Genomic DNA, 19,602 nt, shown 5'->3' on the forward strand with positions numbered 1-19,602 from the left:
GTGGAATTAAATCCCTCAAGAAATCAGTAACAGAGACGATTTCTAGAACCATCCCCCTCCCTATATATTTGGAAATTAAATAACACACTTCTAAATAACACTTAGGTAACTTGGAACTAGTAGAAATACCACTACCAACACTCACTCAAGAAGAGATAACCTATATCTGTTAAAGAAATTGAATTTGTAGTTAAAAACCTTTCTTTCTGACAAATAAATAAATAAAATCTTTTTTTTTTTTAAGATTTTATTTATTTATTTGAGACAGAGAGAATGAGAGACAGAGAGCATGAGAGGGAGGAGGGTCAGAGGGAGAAGCAGACTCCCTGCCGAGCAGAGAGCCCGATGCGGGACTCGATCCTGGGACTCCAGGATCATGACCTGAGCCGAAGGCAGTCGCTTAACCAACTGAGCCACCCAGGCACCCTAAATAAATAAAATCTTAAAAAAAAAGACCTTTTTACAAAGAAAACTCCAGATCCAGTTGGGTTCAATGGTGACTTCCACCAAATATTTAAGACGTAGTATCAATTCCATGCAAATTCTTCCAGGAATAATGAAAAGAAGGGAATATTTAAAGTAAGGCCAGCATTACTCTATCAAAATCAAACAAAGGCATCACAAGGAAAACCACAGACCAATATCCCTCATGAATAATATAAGCAAAAATTCTCAACAACAATGTAGCAAACTGAACCTAAAAACCTATAAAAATAAAAATACCATCATAACCAATTGGGATTCATCCCAGAAATGCAAGGTTGGCTTAACATTGGAAAATCAGTGCAATTCAACGTATTAACAGACCAAAAAAAGAGAAAAATATCATATAATCATCTCAATACAAGCAGAATCTGACTAAATCTTGCATACATTACAAATTATCAGCAAAACAAGAATAGATGGGAACTTCCTCAGCCTGATAAGGGTATTTATGAAAAAACTATAGTTAACATCATACTTTTTTTAAAAGATTTTATTTATTTATTTATTTGAGAGAGAGAGAGGGCGTGCATGCACACACAAGGGGTTGGGGGAGGGGATGGCAGAAGGAGAGGGAGAGGGACAAGAAGACTCCGGGCTGAGTGCAGAGCCTGATGCGGGGCTCAGTCCTACCACCTTGAGATCGCGACCTGAGCCAAAATCAAGATTCAGATGCTCAACTGACTAAGTCACCCAGGTACCCCAACTCCATTAAGTAATGTCATACTTAATAGTGAAAGCCTAAATGCAACAACAGGCATGTCTACCCTTTCTACTCTTATCCAATATCCTACTAAAGGCTCTAGCCGTGCAATATGCAAGAAAAAGAAATAAAAGGCATATTTGCAGATGACATGATCATCTATTTAGAAATCTGATGGAATCTAGGGGCACCTGGGTGGCTCAATTGGTTAAACGTCTGCCTTCGGCTCAGGTCATGATCCCAGGGTCCTGGGATCGAGTCCTGCATTGGGCTCCTTGCTCAGCAGGCAGTCTGCTTCTCCCCCCTCTCCCCTCAGCTTGTGCTCTCTCTCTCTCTCTTCCCCCCTCACTCATACTCTCTCTCTCAAATAAATAAAATCTTTAAAAATAAATAAATAAAAGAAATCTGATGGAATCTATAAAAAAAGCTACTAAAACTAATAAGTCAGTTTAGAAGGTAGCAGGATAAAAGATCAGTATACAAAAATTAATTGTATGTCTTTGTATTAGCAATACAATAGGAAATTGAAATTAAAATAGAGGTATGAAAACAACTTCGGGAATACAAATACGGGAAATCAGTTAGAGAAAAAAGGGTATTTGAGCTGGACCCTGAATGATGAGTAGGAACTTTTCAGATATATTAAGAGGCAGAGGAAACAACACTAATAGACAGGTGAGAATACGTAATATGAAAGAACAGACTCTGAGGGGCCTAAGGGGCATGCATGTAAGCAATGTGCATGGTCTTTGGCACATGACAGGCCCAGCAGAAGTCTCTTGCTTTGGGGCACACTGTTGACAAAACAGTCTTGAACTGACAAATTAGGTAGTATTACATATTCTTTCAATTCAAGAAGAGCACAAAGACCACCAAAGCAACAGAAAATCTGCCCCACATAATGAACGAATGAAATTCACCTGAGGACACAGCACTCAGGCCACAGGCATTCCAAGCATGTCAAGTGAAACACGCCATACAGTTCTAATCCCTTCTGCAAGAAAGATAACGGATGCAAAAGTTCAGGGTCCTTCTCTTGATCCCAAATTCAACAGATGTCATCTGTCCTCATGAATTAATTATTTGAAAGTCATCCTAGCAGCTTAGACTTTATAAACTAGCCAAGTTCACTAAAAATACAGCTATTTCCTGGTACGGCTCCTCTAGTTAATGGTCTAATTGAAGCCAGTTTCAGATTTACCTATAAGAGTAAATTGCAAATGTTCTAAATTAATTGTGGTGATGGTTGTATAACTACTCTATGAATGTAATATAAAAAACACTGAAACGTAACTTCAGGTGATCTGTACAGTGTGAATTATATCTAAATATAGCTATTATTTTAAAAAAGAATCATTTTTAAGTATTTATGATTTCTTTAAAAATGCTTCTTTTGTTCTGATCAGACAATAATCTGCAGACTTAGTAACCACCAGTCTAAATGTCAATTATCTTTTAAAATCAGATACATGACTCAAAGAATCCTTGTACAATGACAAGCAGTACATTCTTCTCTCCTACTTTTTTCTTCCCAGTCAGACTCAGGTTAGGTTAAATCTTGTCATAAAAAGAAAAGAATTATATATCTGGCAATAAAAGTGGATGTTAGCTTAAGTTCCAAGAGATTAAAAAAAAAAGTATAGAGCATCATTAGTGTCACATTCACCATAAAATGAATTAGCCCACTTCACCAATAATAAAGCAAAGGATACAGCATTTAGGTAATTCCCCCAGATCCCTCAGGCTCTTAATATACCGTTCCACCATTCTACCAAGGACCTTTTTTCTAAGATGATCTTTCTTACCTGGTCTCAAAGGTGTGACAATAGCTTGCTGAGGATTAGGCTTCCTCAGAGGAGTTTTGCCCTGAAAAAGCCCTGCTATGCCATTCTTCCCAGGAAACTTATTCTCCAAATTGGCCTTCTCTTCTGTGAAAAGATTAAGTGTCACAATCAGCAAGGAAGCAAAATAAATCAGTACCCTGCACTTAAAATGGGGCCTAAAGCCCTCCACTCGTACACTTCTAATTCATTTGGCAAGTACAAACAAAGGTCTACTGATCAAAAGGAAATGAGTACACATTATACGTCAGAGATAGAGACTATAAAAACTATCAAAACTATCACTAAAACACTGGCAACACTGAACAATGTATCATAGAAAAGAAGTGCAGACTCTGCATTGTGAATAGCTACTTATCTTTGCTTGATACACATTTGGACCATACAAGTATGAACTGACCTAATACATCATGTTCCTCTTAAAGAAAACTGTAGCCATTAAGATCTGCAGGGCTTACAAGGGACATCTTATGGTCTATTTGAGTTGAGGTTCTTCTTCAGCTGGAGTGGCAAGAGGTGGGTGTGTGGGGATGGAACAGACCTAGGGCTCTCTCAAGGAATTTTATCTTAGGTTCTGCTGTGCCCAAAAGTTAGCCCAAAGCAGTGAAACGTCTCTTCTACCAACAGCCTACCAATAGACAGAAGCTTCAGGAATGTGGTGAGCCCCAGCAATAACACCGTGCATGCATACCCCCACTGCACTCTGTAAAAAGATGATTATTTGGAAGAGAATTAGAAAATAATATATTAGAACTAAGGTGGTTTTGAAAGAATAGTGGGATAATTTTTTCTTCTACATTATATTTAATAGTATCATTGTACTAATATTTCTTATTTTGTTTTTAAAGAAACTTAGAAAAAGAAATAGATAACCCAGACTTTTCTCGGGGTTTCAGTAAAGCAAAGACACAGGGAACACCCCTGTAGGGCAGCTGGCCCCCTTCTCCACCTTTCCTCAACACCACTTCCAACAGATCCCTCCTCTCAGGATCCCCACTGCATACCATTAAAGAAGAGAATGGCATGTACCATCACATTTGGATACTGCATTATTAGTAGTAAGTGCAGCTGCAATGGACTCATTTTTTTCTCCCATCACATACTGACTTTTTTTTAATACAGAGGATAAGGACATGAGAAAGAATAAAATGAAGAGATCCCAGGAACTACTAGCCTGATATATCTATCAGTGGCCTCACCATATTATTCCAAAGTAATATGAAAACATAACCACATCCTTATTTATTGTTGGACTGGTGTCAGAGTTTGTGTCAAATCATATGGCCCAACATCAGGCAATCTCATCTGTTTGGGGATTGGGTTCTGAGAACCATAATCCCTCCCACCAAAAAAGAATTGGTAAAGGGAAGCAAGAGAGAGATAACTGTAGTTACAAAAAAGCACCACAAGAATCCTTGTGATGTTAGAACTGTTCAATATCTTGACAGTGGGATACACAAACCTACACAGGTGATAAAATTGCATAGAACTTACTACACAAATGAATATGAGTACAAGTGAAACCGAGGAAATCTGAGTAAGATAGGTAGATTGTATCAAAGTCAATATCCTAGCTGTAATATTACATTCTGTGCCCAGTGACAGTAGAGCAAGTTTTTATGTGGCTGCCATCACTACAGACATGTTTTGAGCCCTAGAGTTTCACTCAACTTTGTTTCACCTGGATTTTCCCATATATCCCTAAAGATTAATACTTATTCTTAACTGCAAAAAGTATTGATTTGTTCCGATAGTCCATTTCCAAAACACTGGGCATTTCAATTATTTCTATCATATCATGGATGATAAACTATCTTGGTATAAAAAAGAATTTATATTTTAGTTATTTTCTTGCAATTCCTTCTATTTTTTGAAAGGTACTCAGAACAAAGCAAGCCACAAACCCTTAAAATGGCCAGAGAGAGCAGACACTTACCAAACCAAGAATCTATGTTTTGGGTATCTTCCTCATCATCCAAAGAGGTAAAATTGATGAAGTCCGTAGGTGCATCATAGGAATAGGAAGTTTTAATTTGTGACATCGTCCCCTGCCTTGGCACAGAAGAGCAGGTTTTTCCCAGTACTCGTGTCACTTTTTTCAACAGATCACGTTCTAATGAAAGAAATGGTTCAGAAACTTGGTTGCACATTAATCTAAGGTACTGATTCCCCAGCAATTACTTTACTTTTACTACTGCATTTGCAATTCTGAAAATGACCTGGACAAGTTGCCTTACTTTTCAAACCAAACTAAAAGTTAACTTTTCTTTTTTAAAGATTTTTTTTTTTTTTTTTAATTTTTAAGTGGGGCGCCTGGGTGGCTCAGTCATTAGGTGTCTACCTTCAGTTCAAGTCATGATCCCAGGGTCCTGGGATCGAGCCCCGCATCCAGCTCCCTGCTCAGCAGGAAGCCTGCTTCTCCCTCTCCCACTCCCCCTACTTGTATTCTCTCTCTCGCTGTCTCTGTCAAATAAATAAAATCTTTAAAAAAAAATTTTTTTTAAGCAATGTCTACACCCAATGTGAAGTTCGAACTCACAATCCCAAGATGTAAAGTCGCATGCTCTACCAACTGAGCCAGCCAGGCACCCCAAAGTCAACTTTTTTTTGGTAACTTGAAGACACTCCTTGAGATAAATATGTTGGAATTAGAAAGAGGCAAAGTTTGATGAGTACCTACAACATGCCAGGCAGGCACCATACTAGGTGTTTTACATTCATTATTTTATTTTCCCTCAATCTACCATTTTCTCACTTCTAGCCTCTCCCACATCCAATTTACTCTCTCTCTCTGCCCTGAATAATCCAATTTCTGAAACACACCATTAAATTTTATACCTGCCAACTAAAATCTTATTCATCATTCAAAGTCCAATTCAATTCTCTACAAACTTTCCCAGTTTCCACCTATCATATGAACTGTTGCCTCTCCAAAGCCATAGTGCTTTGTTTACCATCCAATTTTATATTAGTTAACTATGGAAATGACTCTCCTAGCAGACTGTAAGTTCCTGAAGTCAAGGATGGATTTTACTCACTTGTGTATACCTCATCTGTCAAGGTGCTTAGAACAGTATCTTATGTATAGTAAGAGCTCAATACATTTTGCCAACTACAGGCTTTCTTTCCTTAGAAATATCTTCATAAGGGCGCCTGGGTGCCTCAGTCGTTAAGCGTCTGCCTTCAGCTCAGGTCATGATCCCAGGGTCCTGGGATCGAGTCCCACATCGGGCTCCCTGCTCGGCAGGAAGCCTGCTTCTCCCTCTCCCACTCCCCCTGCTTGTGTTCCTGCTCTCGCTATCTCTCTCTCTGTCAAATAAATAAATAAAATATTAAAAAAAAAAGAAATATCTTCATAAAAATACTATTCCTGGGCATGAAGAGAAAAACTTTAAGAAATACATAAAATGAGGTGCCTGGCTGGCTAAGTAAGTAGAGAATGTGACTCTTGATCTTGGGGTTGTAGGTTCGAGCCCTACATTGGGTGTAGAGATTGCTAAAAACAAAATCTTAAAAAAAAACAAAACAAAACATAAAAGGCACAACATGCAGATTAGGTCAAAGGAACTAGTCAAAGATATGGGCCCATCCCTACTCCTGTGTACAAAGTTCTACACTGTCCTATAGAAACCTGTGTAGGTTTAAAGTCAACCCCCACTCTGGCCCTCTATGGTTAAGAAAATATCTGGAAGTAGTCTGAAAAACAGCCTGAAGGACACACTCACTGGCAAATAATTTCCCTATGAAACCCAATGAGCCACTTGTCTTCATCCAGGAACAACATGTACTTAAAGTATTCTGTATCTTGGAAGAGAAGTAGATACCAGTAATCACTTGCATACACATTTATTAAATTAAGTACCTTCATTAAGCCTTTATGTTATTATAAAAATACATGCTCATTAAGGAAATTAGATCACAAAAAAACTCTTATTAAAAAAATAATAATCTACAATATCACACTATTCCAGTCTATCTCTTTCTCATTCTTTTTCTATATATAAATATACACATATATATGAATCTGTTTCATATATTGTAAACATTTTCCATGTCAATACATATAGACATTTTATCAATTGATGGCTGTACCATAATTTACTTAGGCATTTCCCAATATTTTCACTTTAAAGATACTACTAGAAAAATATCCAGGGTTGCCTGGGTGGCTCAGTTGGTTGAGTGACTGCCTTTGGCTCAGGTCATGGTCCCAGGGTCCTGGGATCGAGCCTCGTGTCAGGCTCCCCGCTAGGCAGGGAATCTGCTCTTGTTCCTGCCCCTCCCTCCCCCCTGTCATGCAAGTACCCTCCCTCTCTCTCTCTCTCTCTCTCTCTCTCTCTCTCGTGTGCTCTTTCTCTCAATAAAATTTTTAAAGAAGAAGAAGAATATCCTTATAGCTCAATTTCTGTACACATCCATAATCCTACCCTTAAGATAAATTCTTAAAAATGGAATTGCTGGGTGCCTGGGTGGCTCAGTTGGTTAAGCGACTGCCTTCGGCTCAGGTCATGATCCTGGAGTCCCTGGATCGAGTCCCGCATCGGGCTCCCTGCTCGGCAGGGAGTCTGCTTCTCCCTCTGACCCTCCCCCCTCTCATGTGCTCTCTCTCATTCTCTCTCTCTCAAATAAATAAATAAAATCTTTAAAAAAAAAAAATGGAATTGCTGTGGGGGTGGATGCCTGGGTGGCTCAGTCAGTTAAGCATCTGTCTTCAGCTCAGGTCATGATCCCAGGGTTCTGGGATCAAGCCCTGTGTTGGGCTCCCTGCTCAGTGGGGAGTCTGCTTCTCCCTCTCCCTCAGACCCTTCACCCCCCCCAGCTTGTGCTGTCTCTCAAATAAATAAATAAAATCTTTAAAAAAAAAAAATGGAATTGCTGGCTCTTGACTCAAACTGTGAAAATGTTCCTCAAAAGAGCAATAATCACTTATATTACCAGAGAGGTATGCCAATTCCCCAAACCATCACCAATTCTGGGCACTAATAACTTTCAGTGCTCATTTTCTTTATATTATACCACTATACCTATACTCTGAGATAAATCATGAAATTAGTTACACTCAACTTCATTGCTCAGTGGTTTGGGCCAGTATTTTAGTAGCTTCTCTCAGTGGACTGGGGTAATTCAGAAGGTTATTTGAGTGCAGCTATCATGCACATAAGTGGATGGCCAAGAAAATAACATTGGCCCTGACATTGCTGAGCCACTGACCATTGATCAAATATCAGCAACCACCTACCTCCAGACAATAATACTCCTTTTGTTTAAGTCATTATAGTGACATTTTCTGTCACTTAGAGCCCAAAACAATCCCAACACAGAAGTCCAGAATTCTAGACCTGTCTCTGTCATTTACTAGATGTAGATGATAACAGGCAAGTCACTCTACCTTTCTGCCTACCTACTTCCCATAAACAAATGAGAAAGCATTTCAAGTGCTATAAAATATACTACTATAAGATATTATCACTGCCTTTTGACCTACTGATACCTCTCCTCTCCTTGACCACATTTGTATTCAAAGGACCCTCACTGAAAGATTCCCCAGTGACTGACAGTGGCTAAAATTCCCCTGCTGCAAGGAATAAGTTTTCCTGTTCTTGTGAACAAACATGCTGGAAGACATGGGAAAATCTTGGATTCCCATGATCTTAATGCCTAACCCAGGTCACTGGGAACACTTCCCAGCAGGAATGTAATGAAAAAGTTGGGGGAGGGAAGAGGCAGGAATGTAATATGCAACAACCCCACTTAGCTTCCTAAAAATCATGATTTCCACCACAGCATGCTACTGAAAACCACCTGGAAAGTATTCAAATTTAACCCTCACACTCTTTTTTCTTTTTTTAATTATGGAGCTACATGGCTACCCTCTTGGGAGGGTAACTGCATTTTTCTTTTTGATAGATCTTGCCAAATGTAAAAGTACTATAGTATTGTATTGTATTGTATACAATACTATAGTATTGTATCAATACTATAGTATTGTAAAAGCCAAAAAACTAAAAACCAAAATTCCACCAGTAGAAGACTGGTTGAATAAATTATGACACAATCATATAATAAAATATTAAGTAACTTTAATACTAGGTAATTTTGCATATGTGATGATATGTACATAATGAGTTTCAAGAACTATTAAGAAAAGTAAAATATAAAAGTGCATACTTCCATTCATGTTAAAAAGAAGCAAAGGGGTGGGGCGCCTGGGTGGCTCAGTTGGTTAAGCGACTGCCTTCGGCTCAGGTCATGATCCTGGAGTCCCTGGATCGAGTCCCGCATCGGGCTCCCTGCTCAGCAGGGGGTCTGCTTCTCCCTGTGACCCTCCCCCATCTCATGCTCTCTCTCTCTCTCTCTCTCAAATAAATAAATAAATAAAATCTTTAAAAAAAAAGAAGCAAAGGGGTAATATATACTCATATATACCTTGGTACACACATAAGACTATTGCGGAAGGAGACATAATAGTGTTAACGGTCTTTGGGTCTGGGTAGAGAGCTAGGAGTTCTGGGTCAGGTAAAGACTTTCCACTATAGGAACTTTCATACTCTTTGAATATGTTTTATAAACACATACATTTTCAGTTTAAAGAACTAGTTAAGCAGTATTTATTTCCCCCTACATTGGTGTTTACAGTCCGTAAGTCACTAGGATTTCTGGAATTTTTTATTTATTATGTACTCTTGGTAATCCAGCAATAATTGCTAAACCTCTTGATTTTGGAAATAAGGTTTCCCATTTACGTGGTCTATAAATTGGCTACTAACTTCACTTACCCATATGTTATCCATCCTTTCTTTTTTTAATGTTTCTGTATAAAAACAAAATGCTCCTGGGTATTGACTTAATAAAAGTATATAAACTTGAAAAAAGTTATAAATAATAATAGCTATTAATTATTGAGTACTTATGACATGCCAGACATTGTTGACTGTATTTTAAATGTATTAACTCACTAAATCTTCCAATAATCCTATGAAGTAAGCACTGTTATTATCTTCATTTTACAGATGAGGAAACTGAGGCAAGGAGAGATTTACTACTTGTTCATGGCCACACAGCTAAGAAGTAGCAGAGCCAGCATTTGAACTCACATAGGCCCTAAAGGCTGTGTCCTTATCCACTACCTCTCATATTTACTTAACTTTTTTCTTTAGGTAATCTCCATGCCCAATATGTGGCTCAAATTCACAACCCCAAGATCAGGAGCCACGTGCTCTACCAACTGAGCCAGCCAGGCATCCCTTGTGCGTGTGTGCATGCGTGTATGTGTGTGTATTTTTATGCATTTGTTTGTTTTTATTTATTTACTCTCATATTTATTTAAAAGATATTTATGTAGATCAATATGAAATGTCAAGGAACAAGGGATAAAACCATTTGTAGATAATAACTTCCAAATACTGTTTACTACAGGCCAAGTACTTGACCAGGCACTTGACATAAATCATCTCATTTAAATTTCATTAACAATATACAAGGTAGATATATATCCTCATCACCATTTTACAAATAAGGAAACAGGCTCAGAGTAATTAAGCCACTCCAAGATTACCAACTTTGTATGTAGCAGTGTTGAGTTTTAAGACCAGGTCTGTGAGATTCCAAAATCTAGAGTCACTATAATGCACAGGTTTTTCCTATAACATTACCTCAAAGATGAGAGAGGTAACCAAATCATACTAATCTGTCAGACAAATGCAAAAATTAACTCTGCTTTACATAAAACTAAACATCCCTGACAAACTGCTCATAAAAGAATACTGGTAAATTAAGAATCCTATTCTAAATACACTGGGAAAGTTCTGAGCTGAATCATCCCATAAAGTAAAACACCACCCCTTAATTTCTCTTTTTCTTAGTTTGTACTCTTGCACATCGTTTTTGCTTTACATAAGATGGAAGTTAGTCTGAACCTCTCAGTGGATATTCTAGAGTAAAAGACAAAGAAGAGGGTATTTAAGCAATCAGAAGGAGGGATATCTTCTGAGGTCTAAGAGTGCATTTGATTGATGGGAGTCAAAAGGCAAGGGGCTCAAAACTAAATATGCCTAATCTTTATTTAGGTGAAAATTTTAAAACCAAAATACTATTTTTCTAACATAACCTCTTTTTAAAAAAGCTTCTTTTAAGTTATCTTTTGGTCTAGTATGACCAACTCAGGAGACCACCCCCACAATCCCCCTAAAAAGGGAACAAGTAAATGAAATATATATCTACTGAGAAGTCTGACTCTCTTCAAGAAAAGGTGATAGCACAAGTACATGAACAAAACCAAAAGTAACTACTGGGTTATGCTGGCTTCACCACGCTGCTTCTCCCACAAATAATAAAATGAAAATGTGAAACCTTCAAAAATTAAAAAGCACAAGGCCTAGTGGGAAATGGAACAGACCAGGGCCTGGGCCAACTGTTTAAATGAGAGAGCCCCAGGCATGATGGGAACTGGATGCCTTCCTGTACCCCTTAATCAAGATTGAATTTCTGTCAACAGGTCTCACTGAAAAAAAAAGAAAGAAAAAAGGCACATGTGTCAACCACATTCCCCCAAACAAATAAGACTGCCAAGCAAGAGAATCAGCTTCACATTTCAAAACTATCTGAATCTACCATAGCTCTAGACTCCTGCAAAACTAGAAACATTCTGAGTGAAGAAATAGCTCTTTCAGACCAATAATCCTACAACAGAACTGAGGAAAAAGCCTCTCCCATATTATGAACTACTTAGGTTCCTTTTAGAACTGCCTAATAAGAGCCATCATCATATCATACAGCTCATTTTTGTTTCCAGAAAACAAAGACTAAAAGGATACATATAATCTCTTCCCTTAAGAAACTCATATTTGAGTGGAGAACACAGACAATTGGGATAGAGGGTGATCCTTGCTACAACAGGGGAAAAACCACGGCCACTATGGAAGTGCAGAGAAGGGGACCAGGAGGGTCAGAAAAAGGTACCTGGTGGAAGTGATGCCTAAAAGATACAGACAGTGGTGAGCATAGCATAACCTATAGAGATGCTGAATCACTATATTATAAACTGAAACTAATATAGCATTGTGTGTCAACTATACTCAAGTCAAAAATTAAAAAAAAAAGAGGGGCACCTGGGTGGCCCAGTCGTTAAGCGTCTGCCTTCAACTCAGGTCATGATCCCAGGGATCGAGCCCCACATCAGGCTCCCTGCTCTGCGGGAAGCCTGCTTCTCCCTCTCCCAATCCCCCTGCTTGTGTTCCCTCTCTCGCTGTGTCTCTGTCAAATAAATAAATAAATCTTTAAAAAAAAAGAAAAAAGATATGCACAAGAACAACAACAACAAAAGCTAAGGATGAATATTGACTTTTTCTAAAGAAAGAGATAAATGAAAAGGGGAAACAAATGTGGGAAAAGCACTTAATTGAGGAAGATTGCAAAAGAAGCAATGTAACTTGTTTCCACATTCTTTTGAAATTAACCTCCATCATGTCCTGTTCCTCTTCACTCTCAAACCAAAAATAACTAGACTTGACAACCTCTATAAATCAAAAGGTGCAGGTTCAGAGGAGGTGGGAGAAAACTGCAAAAGGGTGCATCCTAAGCAAGGATGGAATAGTAGACTAGCAGCTCCTAAACAAAACAAAGACTTTGGTGTGACAGATGCTCTCAAGCACTTCACTATCCATTTTGTGAGCTGCATTGTACCTATTTCTATTGGAAGAAAAATCATGAGTTAACTGGTAATATAATAAACAGAGTAAGAATAAGTCAAGATTAGAAGTGTATTAGTTAAATGGTCCCATCCCAAATGGTGCCATTTCCCCAGGCACACCCTCTCCTACTTTCACAAGGGATAAGAGATCCTGTTACCGTACCACAAGTTAAATAGAGTTGAGTTATTTTCATCTTACCCAGGGAAAAAACACCTACATTTTTTTTGTACATAAGGGATTAGCACGAGTCAGTAAATGGCAACATAATCCAGCATGCAATTCTAACTGTTAATCAAAGTCACAAACTAAGTCTAAAGGAAGTTAATGGACTTTGTGTTTCTACATTTATGTTTGCTAACTTCTACATTGAAATTGGATCTGTTTACAGAAACAGATCCACGAAGCTTCCAAAATTGGGTCAATTTAAAATCCAATGACAATTCCTCACTGTCCAAGCACTCAGAAGTCAGCACAGGACACATGGACACTTGTTGTAATTCATCACTGTCCAGAAACCTCAAGCACATATATTTTTTATCATCTCTCTCCCAAACTTGTGAGTTATGGATTATGAATTCAGTTCTATTTAATTTATCCATACAACTCTATAAACCCTAAACTGCTCTTATACAACTAATAAGACCTGGATAAAAATCAATGATGCCATTTACCTTCAAACCAAATAATGACACAGATCTTTGTAGAATACTAAAAGGAAATCTTTGTAGAATATCAGGAAATCTTTGTAGGATATCAAAGTGTTCTGCTGTTTCTTTCTTTCTTTTTTTTTTAAGATTATTTATTTATTTTGAGAGAGCGAGAATGAGAGAGAGAGAGTACATGAGTGGGGGAGGGTCAGAGGGAGAAGCAGGCTCCTCACTGAGCAGGGAGCCCAATGCGGAACTCGATCCGGGGACTCCGGGATCATGACCTGAGCCGAAGGCAGTTGCTTAACCAACTGAGCCACCCAGGCGCCCTGCTGTTTCAATAGTAACAAGCTGAAAGAGTTTGTAAGGGTTGACAGTTGGGCAGCAGGAGGTTACATTCCTAGTGAAATCTCAATCACTCAGTCTCGTAAAGATTTATATCGTTCAAAAGGGTATCCTTCTTGGGATGTAGATACACAGATACCCAAGAACCTCAAAAAGTGATTACCTATGGGATGCCAGGAAGTGAGGTAGCTAGTGACAGGGTTGAAAGAAGATTTTTAGCTATAAACCTTTTCATACTATTTGATTTTTGTACCATGTGAATGTATCACATATTTTTAAAATATAAATTTGTACCTGTGTGAATAGTGAATATACACTATTAAGTGGGTATGTAAATCAGCATAATTTTCCTATGAGGCAGTTTGGTGTTACATACCCAAGTCTTAAAAATATGAACTTTTAGGGGCGCCTGGGTGGCTCAATTGGTTAAGCAACTGCCTTCGGCTCAGGTCATGATCCTGGAGTCCCGGGATCGAGTCCCGCATCGGGCTCCCTGCTCGGCGGGGAGTCTGCTTCTCCCTCTGACCCTCCCCCCTCTCATGCTCTCTCTATCTCATTCTCTCTGTCTCAAATAAATAAATAAAATCTTTTTTTTTAATCTTTCTTTTTTTTTTTTTTTAAGATTTTTTAAGATTAGCCGAAGGCAGTTGCTTAACCAACTGAGCCACCCAGGCGCCCATAAATAAAATCTTAAAAATATATATATATATATAAACTTTTGACCAATGATTTCACTGCATAAAAAACTATGGCAGAACCATATAATGGAATACCACATAGCCATTAAAATTACGTTGTAGCGGGATGCCTAGGTGGGTCAGTCGATTAAGTGTCCGCCTTCAGCTCAGGTTATGATCCCAGGGTCTTGGGATAAAGTCCCGCATCGGGCTCCTTGCTCAGCAGGAAGCCTGCTTCTACCTCTGCCTGCTGCTCCCCCTGCTTGTTCACGTGCTCTCTCTCTCTCTCTCTGACAAATAAAATCTTTTAAATAATAAAAGTTGTAGCAAATTTTAATGACATGAAAAAATGTTCATAACCTAATTATTAAGTTGAAAAAAATAATGAAAATTTTTAGTGTAGGACTTTTTATTTTTAAGATTTTATTTATTTATTTGACAGAGAGAGATACAGTGAGAGAGGGAACACAAGCAGGGGGAGAGGGAGAGGGAGAAGCAGGCTTCCCACTGAGCAGGGAGCCCAATGCGGGGCTCGATCCCAGGACCCCGGGATCATGACCTGAGCCAAAGGCAGATGCTTAACGACTGAGCCACCCAGGCGCGAAGTGTATGACTTTTTAAAACCAAATATGCACACAGAAAAATTTGGAAAGAAATCTATCAAAATACTAGCAATAGTTTATCTGAGAGGTAGGATAGTGAGTGATAGCTCTTTCTTTTGCTTTTCCGTATTAAATAAATTTTCTTCCAAAATGTTACTTTTGAAGATACATGAAACACTTCTGATGGTAATATATTAATGTTCCTCTTATTCCTTTTTAATGTAACTCACTGTGGACATAGCCTTACCTGTGGTTTAATCTATCAGTCCACCTGCCTACAGGCTTGATTCAGAGTTGCAATATACTTTTTCACCTCTCTTCTGAAATGTTGAAGTCTAGCAAATACTTCTTATCAAGAACCTATTAGAAAGAGAAAGGTGATATAACAGGTTCATGTTCTCTGTAGTAAAAATGGTAAGCAGAGAATAGGAAGGGGCTACAAAACAGCAAGGATACCCACTCTCAAAACCAAAGAGTGCTTCTGAGAGCTAAAGTCTAAATAGCATAAATCTACCCAAATGCCAAACTTAATTGTTGTTTCAGCTTAAGTTTCTTGATTATACATATGCTGTCTCGTGGTGTCTTTAATATTATATACTCCCATTTTAAAACGACCTTTCCAAAATCTGCAATTTAGGAACACTGACACCAAGGGGTAATAGGGTACACTTCTATTCAAACATCAGGACAAATAGTAGGCACACTTATAATATGAAAAAAAGTACCTTGAACCACTGATCTCTAGGTTTCTGTCTCAAATACAGACCTATTCATAGAATTGTTTGGGCTGATCAGTCTCCCAGTGGTCATTCTATTTCCTAACTTTACTCATGGCAAAGAAAATTCAGTTTGCCAAAGGGCATTTAGATCTCTTCTTTCTTCCTTCCTTCCCCAGCAATTCAAAAAGAATTAGGGAAGAGACTCAGGAAAGGCTGAAGAAAAAAATATGTAGGGGATATAGAAAAACTTCGGAACATCTCCTGGCACTAAAATAAAAAATGAAGGACTTTCCCACATAATCCTGTCTCCTGGAAAAGCTTAATTGCAGATGTAGGGTAAGTTAACTTTATTAAGCTTTGAATACACAGACTTAAGCATAAGGCTGGCCAAAACAACCCTATTTTATTAAAAGTTTTTAAGTTTTTTTTTTTTTTTAAGATTTTATTCATTTATTTGACAGAGCGAGAGAGCACAAGTAGGGGGAGCGGCACAGGGAGAGGGAGAAGCAGGCTCCCTGCTGAGCAAGGAGCCCGATGATGCAGGGCTCGATCCCAGAACCCTGGGATCACGACCTGAGTCAAAGGCAGACACTTAACCGACTGAGCCACCCAGGCACCCCAAAAGTTTAAACAAATTTACCAACCTAGTTGAATACATGCAGTTTTTTATACCTGCAATTTTGTAGTCAATTTAGATAATGCCCTCCTGCCTATCCAATTCAGCAGATAGTAAGTGGGCAATTTCCGTGCACCAAGACTGTTCTAGTTCTTGTCTAACCAAACTCTGCTTATCAAGAGCCAGTTTGTGTCCCATCTGCTTCACAAAGACATCCTTGCCTGTTTTAAGCCTCATTGATCTCCCTCACCTCTACATTGCCAGGGCACCTACAATACATAATACTAGAGTACTCCAATGCTGTCATATCTTGTTCAGATTGTCACTTGTCAATCTGAATCAGTCTTTTGTCCTCAAGCATACCAGAAAACCCATGAGAACATCATACATCTGAATATCCATAGTATCTAACACCAATCTGAGCACACAGTACACCCTCAAGTCAATTAATTAGCTAAGTGAGCTGGGAGCCACAAAAATTTTTATCCTGAGAGTGGTAACTTAATACTGAGCTAACACACCCAAGAGTGCTACTCCAAAACAACCAAGGGTGATATAGGGGTGGCTTGACAAGGTACGTATGATACACTGAGGCCACAACACAAGAATATCCTTATTGTAGCAGTAAAGAGTTCAAATTCTGACATCCGATGAGTGAGACAAATACAAAGAAAGGCCATAGGATGTCAAGACAAGGTAAAGCTGAATGAACCTAGGAGTACATCAAGGATGACCTCAGAGCAAAATCAGCAGAGCACTCAATGCTGTCTGGTCCTAAGCAGGGCTGATTGGGCAAGCCCTTGGTACTTAACTACGAGAAGAAAACTGTATGTGAGACAAAGAAACCATACATCAAGAAAAAGGGGGCAAAACAATCCTACCATATTATAGTCTGGTTCACACTTTTCCTTTCCTCTTCAATCTATAAATGTTCTAGGACAGAAAATTAGAAAGGCAATAATACCTAGATATTCGTTACGAAGGGTGAGGGCCAAGCAGATACGGATAAACAGGATGAATTTTAAATCCCAAACAGAAAAACAACTCCAATTGGAATTTAAGTCCCGCAATTATGTTCTCACACCCTATCTATTACCCTTCTATCCTACACAGTACTTTGTAAATGTAGTTGTCTGTGACCACATCTGTTTTCCTCCACCAAAGCCACACTTCTTGAGGGCGGGGCTGCTGTTTCACCCATTTCTTGAAATTTAGATTGTGAGCCTCAGTTTCCTCCTCTATAAAGTGGGACTAAGAATAGCACCTGCTTCGTTGGCTTTGTGCGATAATTAAGTGAGAAAACGCACGCAGAGTGCTTAGTCCAGTGAAAGCTTATCTCATCTGTGCGTGGTAACAATGATAGTTACCGTTATTAGCTTACAGCCTCCAGCAACCCCTACTTCCCCCTATTTCCCACGGCCTCTACCTCCAGATGCAGCCCGCTAGTCTCGGTCGGGACACACTTCACTGGAAAATCCTGTCACCAAGAGAAGGGTGGTCCGATGCCCGGCTCCCTCTCCGCCTGGCCAGGGCGGCGCCCACACAATACGACCGCCTCAGAAGCCAGTGTCAAGAGGCGCTTGGAGGCGCTACGGGCTTGGGGGCGACCTCCAGCCGTTCAAAAATCAGAGAAAGGGCAGGCCGCGCCCCAGCTGCTCCCCGTTTCTCCCCAGTGCTCACCTCGCCTCAGCTCTGACAACCGAGCGCCCGGAAGATCCGCCGCGGGACTTCATTCAGTACCGTTGAAAATTTGAACCCAGGCTCTCTAGTCGAATGCACCAATCACAGTGCGGGAACCGGCAATCCTTAGCCTCCGGATTGGCCCAGAGGATCGCACGGACGCCGGAAGTCAGGATGAGGGACAAGCAAACAACCGGCCCGGAAGACTCCTGGGAAATGTAGTCTCATGCAGCTGCGTGTGCCCTTTGAAACAACTCTAATAAGGAAGTTACTACAAAGCCCAGAATGCTCGACTCCAAATTATTCGGGAGAGGTGGTACCAACTGAAGAGATAAGGAGTTGTTTCAGGTAACAGAACGGCGCGCACCTGGACCTCCCCAAAACTTTCACGAAAGAAAATTTTTTATTATTCTTCCTATAGTGGCGCATGGTGCTTTGTATGTTCATAGGAATTCGAGTTTTAATACAATCCCCTGCATACAACATAGACTCGCCCTCAGCTATTCTCCCAACCGTGAAGGAGTCTCTCCAAGTCTTTATTGAGCCCATGCCCTGATATTACCGGCTTAAAGCCGCGGCTTATGATTGGTTGGTCTTTCCCTTTCAATTCCATTTACGACTCTTGCTTTATCATCCTCGTATTTTAGAAGAGAAAACAAAGGCTCAGAGAAGTTGAGTGAATTGTCTAAAATAAATAAATAGAGGAGGTGGAATTTGAATTAAGGACGTCTGGTCCTGTCCATCATCAACAATCAGTCAGAAAATAATAGCAGTTACAAGGGGGGAAAAGATCACTGTAATAAAAACTACAGCGTTTAAGAAAAAAAGCCTAAGACCTTTATCTGAAAATTAAAAACTGTAAAACTTAGTTAAATAACTATAAAAATAAGTAAAGGAGATTACATACTTTATTAGTGGATGGGGAGATCCAATATTGTAAAGCTGTTAATTTTCCATATGAAGAGTTCAAGGCAATTCCAATGAAATTCGCAATAGGTTTTGTCTTGGAACTTGCCAAGTTGATTCTAAAATTTCTATAGAAGAGGAAAGCACAAGATGTGGCATCTGAGTTTTGAAAAATAATGGGGAAGGAGGGTGACTGCCATACTAGCTCTCATGAACATTAACATATTTTTAAATTATCGTAATTTTTAAAGTATAGTTAATTGTATAAATTTAAAAAGTCTATGAATCAGTAAGAAAAGGACAAAAACTCAATAGGAAAAAAATGGGGGAAATGGGCAGTTCTTAGAAGAAGAAACAAATTGGCCATTAAAGATAATGCAAATGGGGACTCCCCTCTACTTGCTAGATGGGATGCTGCCCAATTCAGGAATCACTTAATAAAGCCAATTAGATATTCAAATTAAAAAAAAAGACATGCAAAGGTAGTTGGCCTCAACTAGCAATACTGAAATTTAAATTAGATTTAAATTTAAACAAGAAGGTACCATTTTCACCTATCATATTGTTTAAAAATTAAAAGTTCAATGGTATCAAGGATTTGCAAGGTAGGGAACGAATGGGTTTGGCTGCTTTAGAGGGCAAGTTAGCAACATCTATTAAAATGTCAAATATGTATGCCCTGTGACCTAGGTCT

The 19,602-nt window shown here is 39.1% G+C and overlaps 1 protein-coding gene across 5 annotated transcripts in view; it reads right to left on the bottom strand.

Annotated features, from left to right (window-relative positions):
• TPX2 (TPX2 microtubule nucleation factor) overlaps window positions 1-18,056 on the bottom strand; it is a 57,247-nt gene extending 39,191 nt beyond the window's left edge. For 3 of the 5 annotated variants that reach the window (XM_035006069.1, XM_035006067.1, XM_035006064.1), the window contains exons 1-4: window positions 17,749-17,978; window positions 15,235-15,347; window positions 4,964-5,140; window positions 2,992-3,114 (exon numbers count right to left, since the gene is read on the bottom strand). In XM_035006069.1, coding sequence (XP_034861960.1) covers window positions 2,992-3,114; window positions 4,964-5,069 — 229 coding nt within the window. In that variant the 5' untranslated portion in view covers window positions 5,070-5,140; window positions 15,235-15,347; window positions 17,749-17,978. Of the gene's footprint in view, window positions 1-2,991; window positions 3,115-4,963; window positions 5,141-15,234; window positions 15,348-17,748; window positions 17,979-18,002 lie in introns of those variants that run through there. The other 2 variants (XM_035006065.1, XM_035006066.1) reach the window with 2 other exon arrangements.
• Window positions 18,057-19,602: the final 1,546 nt, after the last annotated feature.

This window comes from Mirounga leonina, unplaced genomic scaffold, assembly GCF_011800145.1.
Source record: "Mirounga leonina isolate KUSES-001 unplaced genomic scaffold, KU_Mleo_1.0 Mir_150, whole genome shotgun sequence".
NCBI lineage: Eukaryota > Metazoa > Chordata > Mammalia > Carnivora > Phocidae > Mirounga > Mirounga leonina.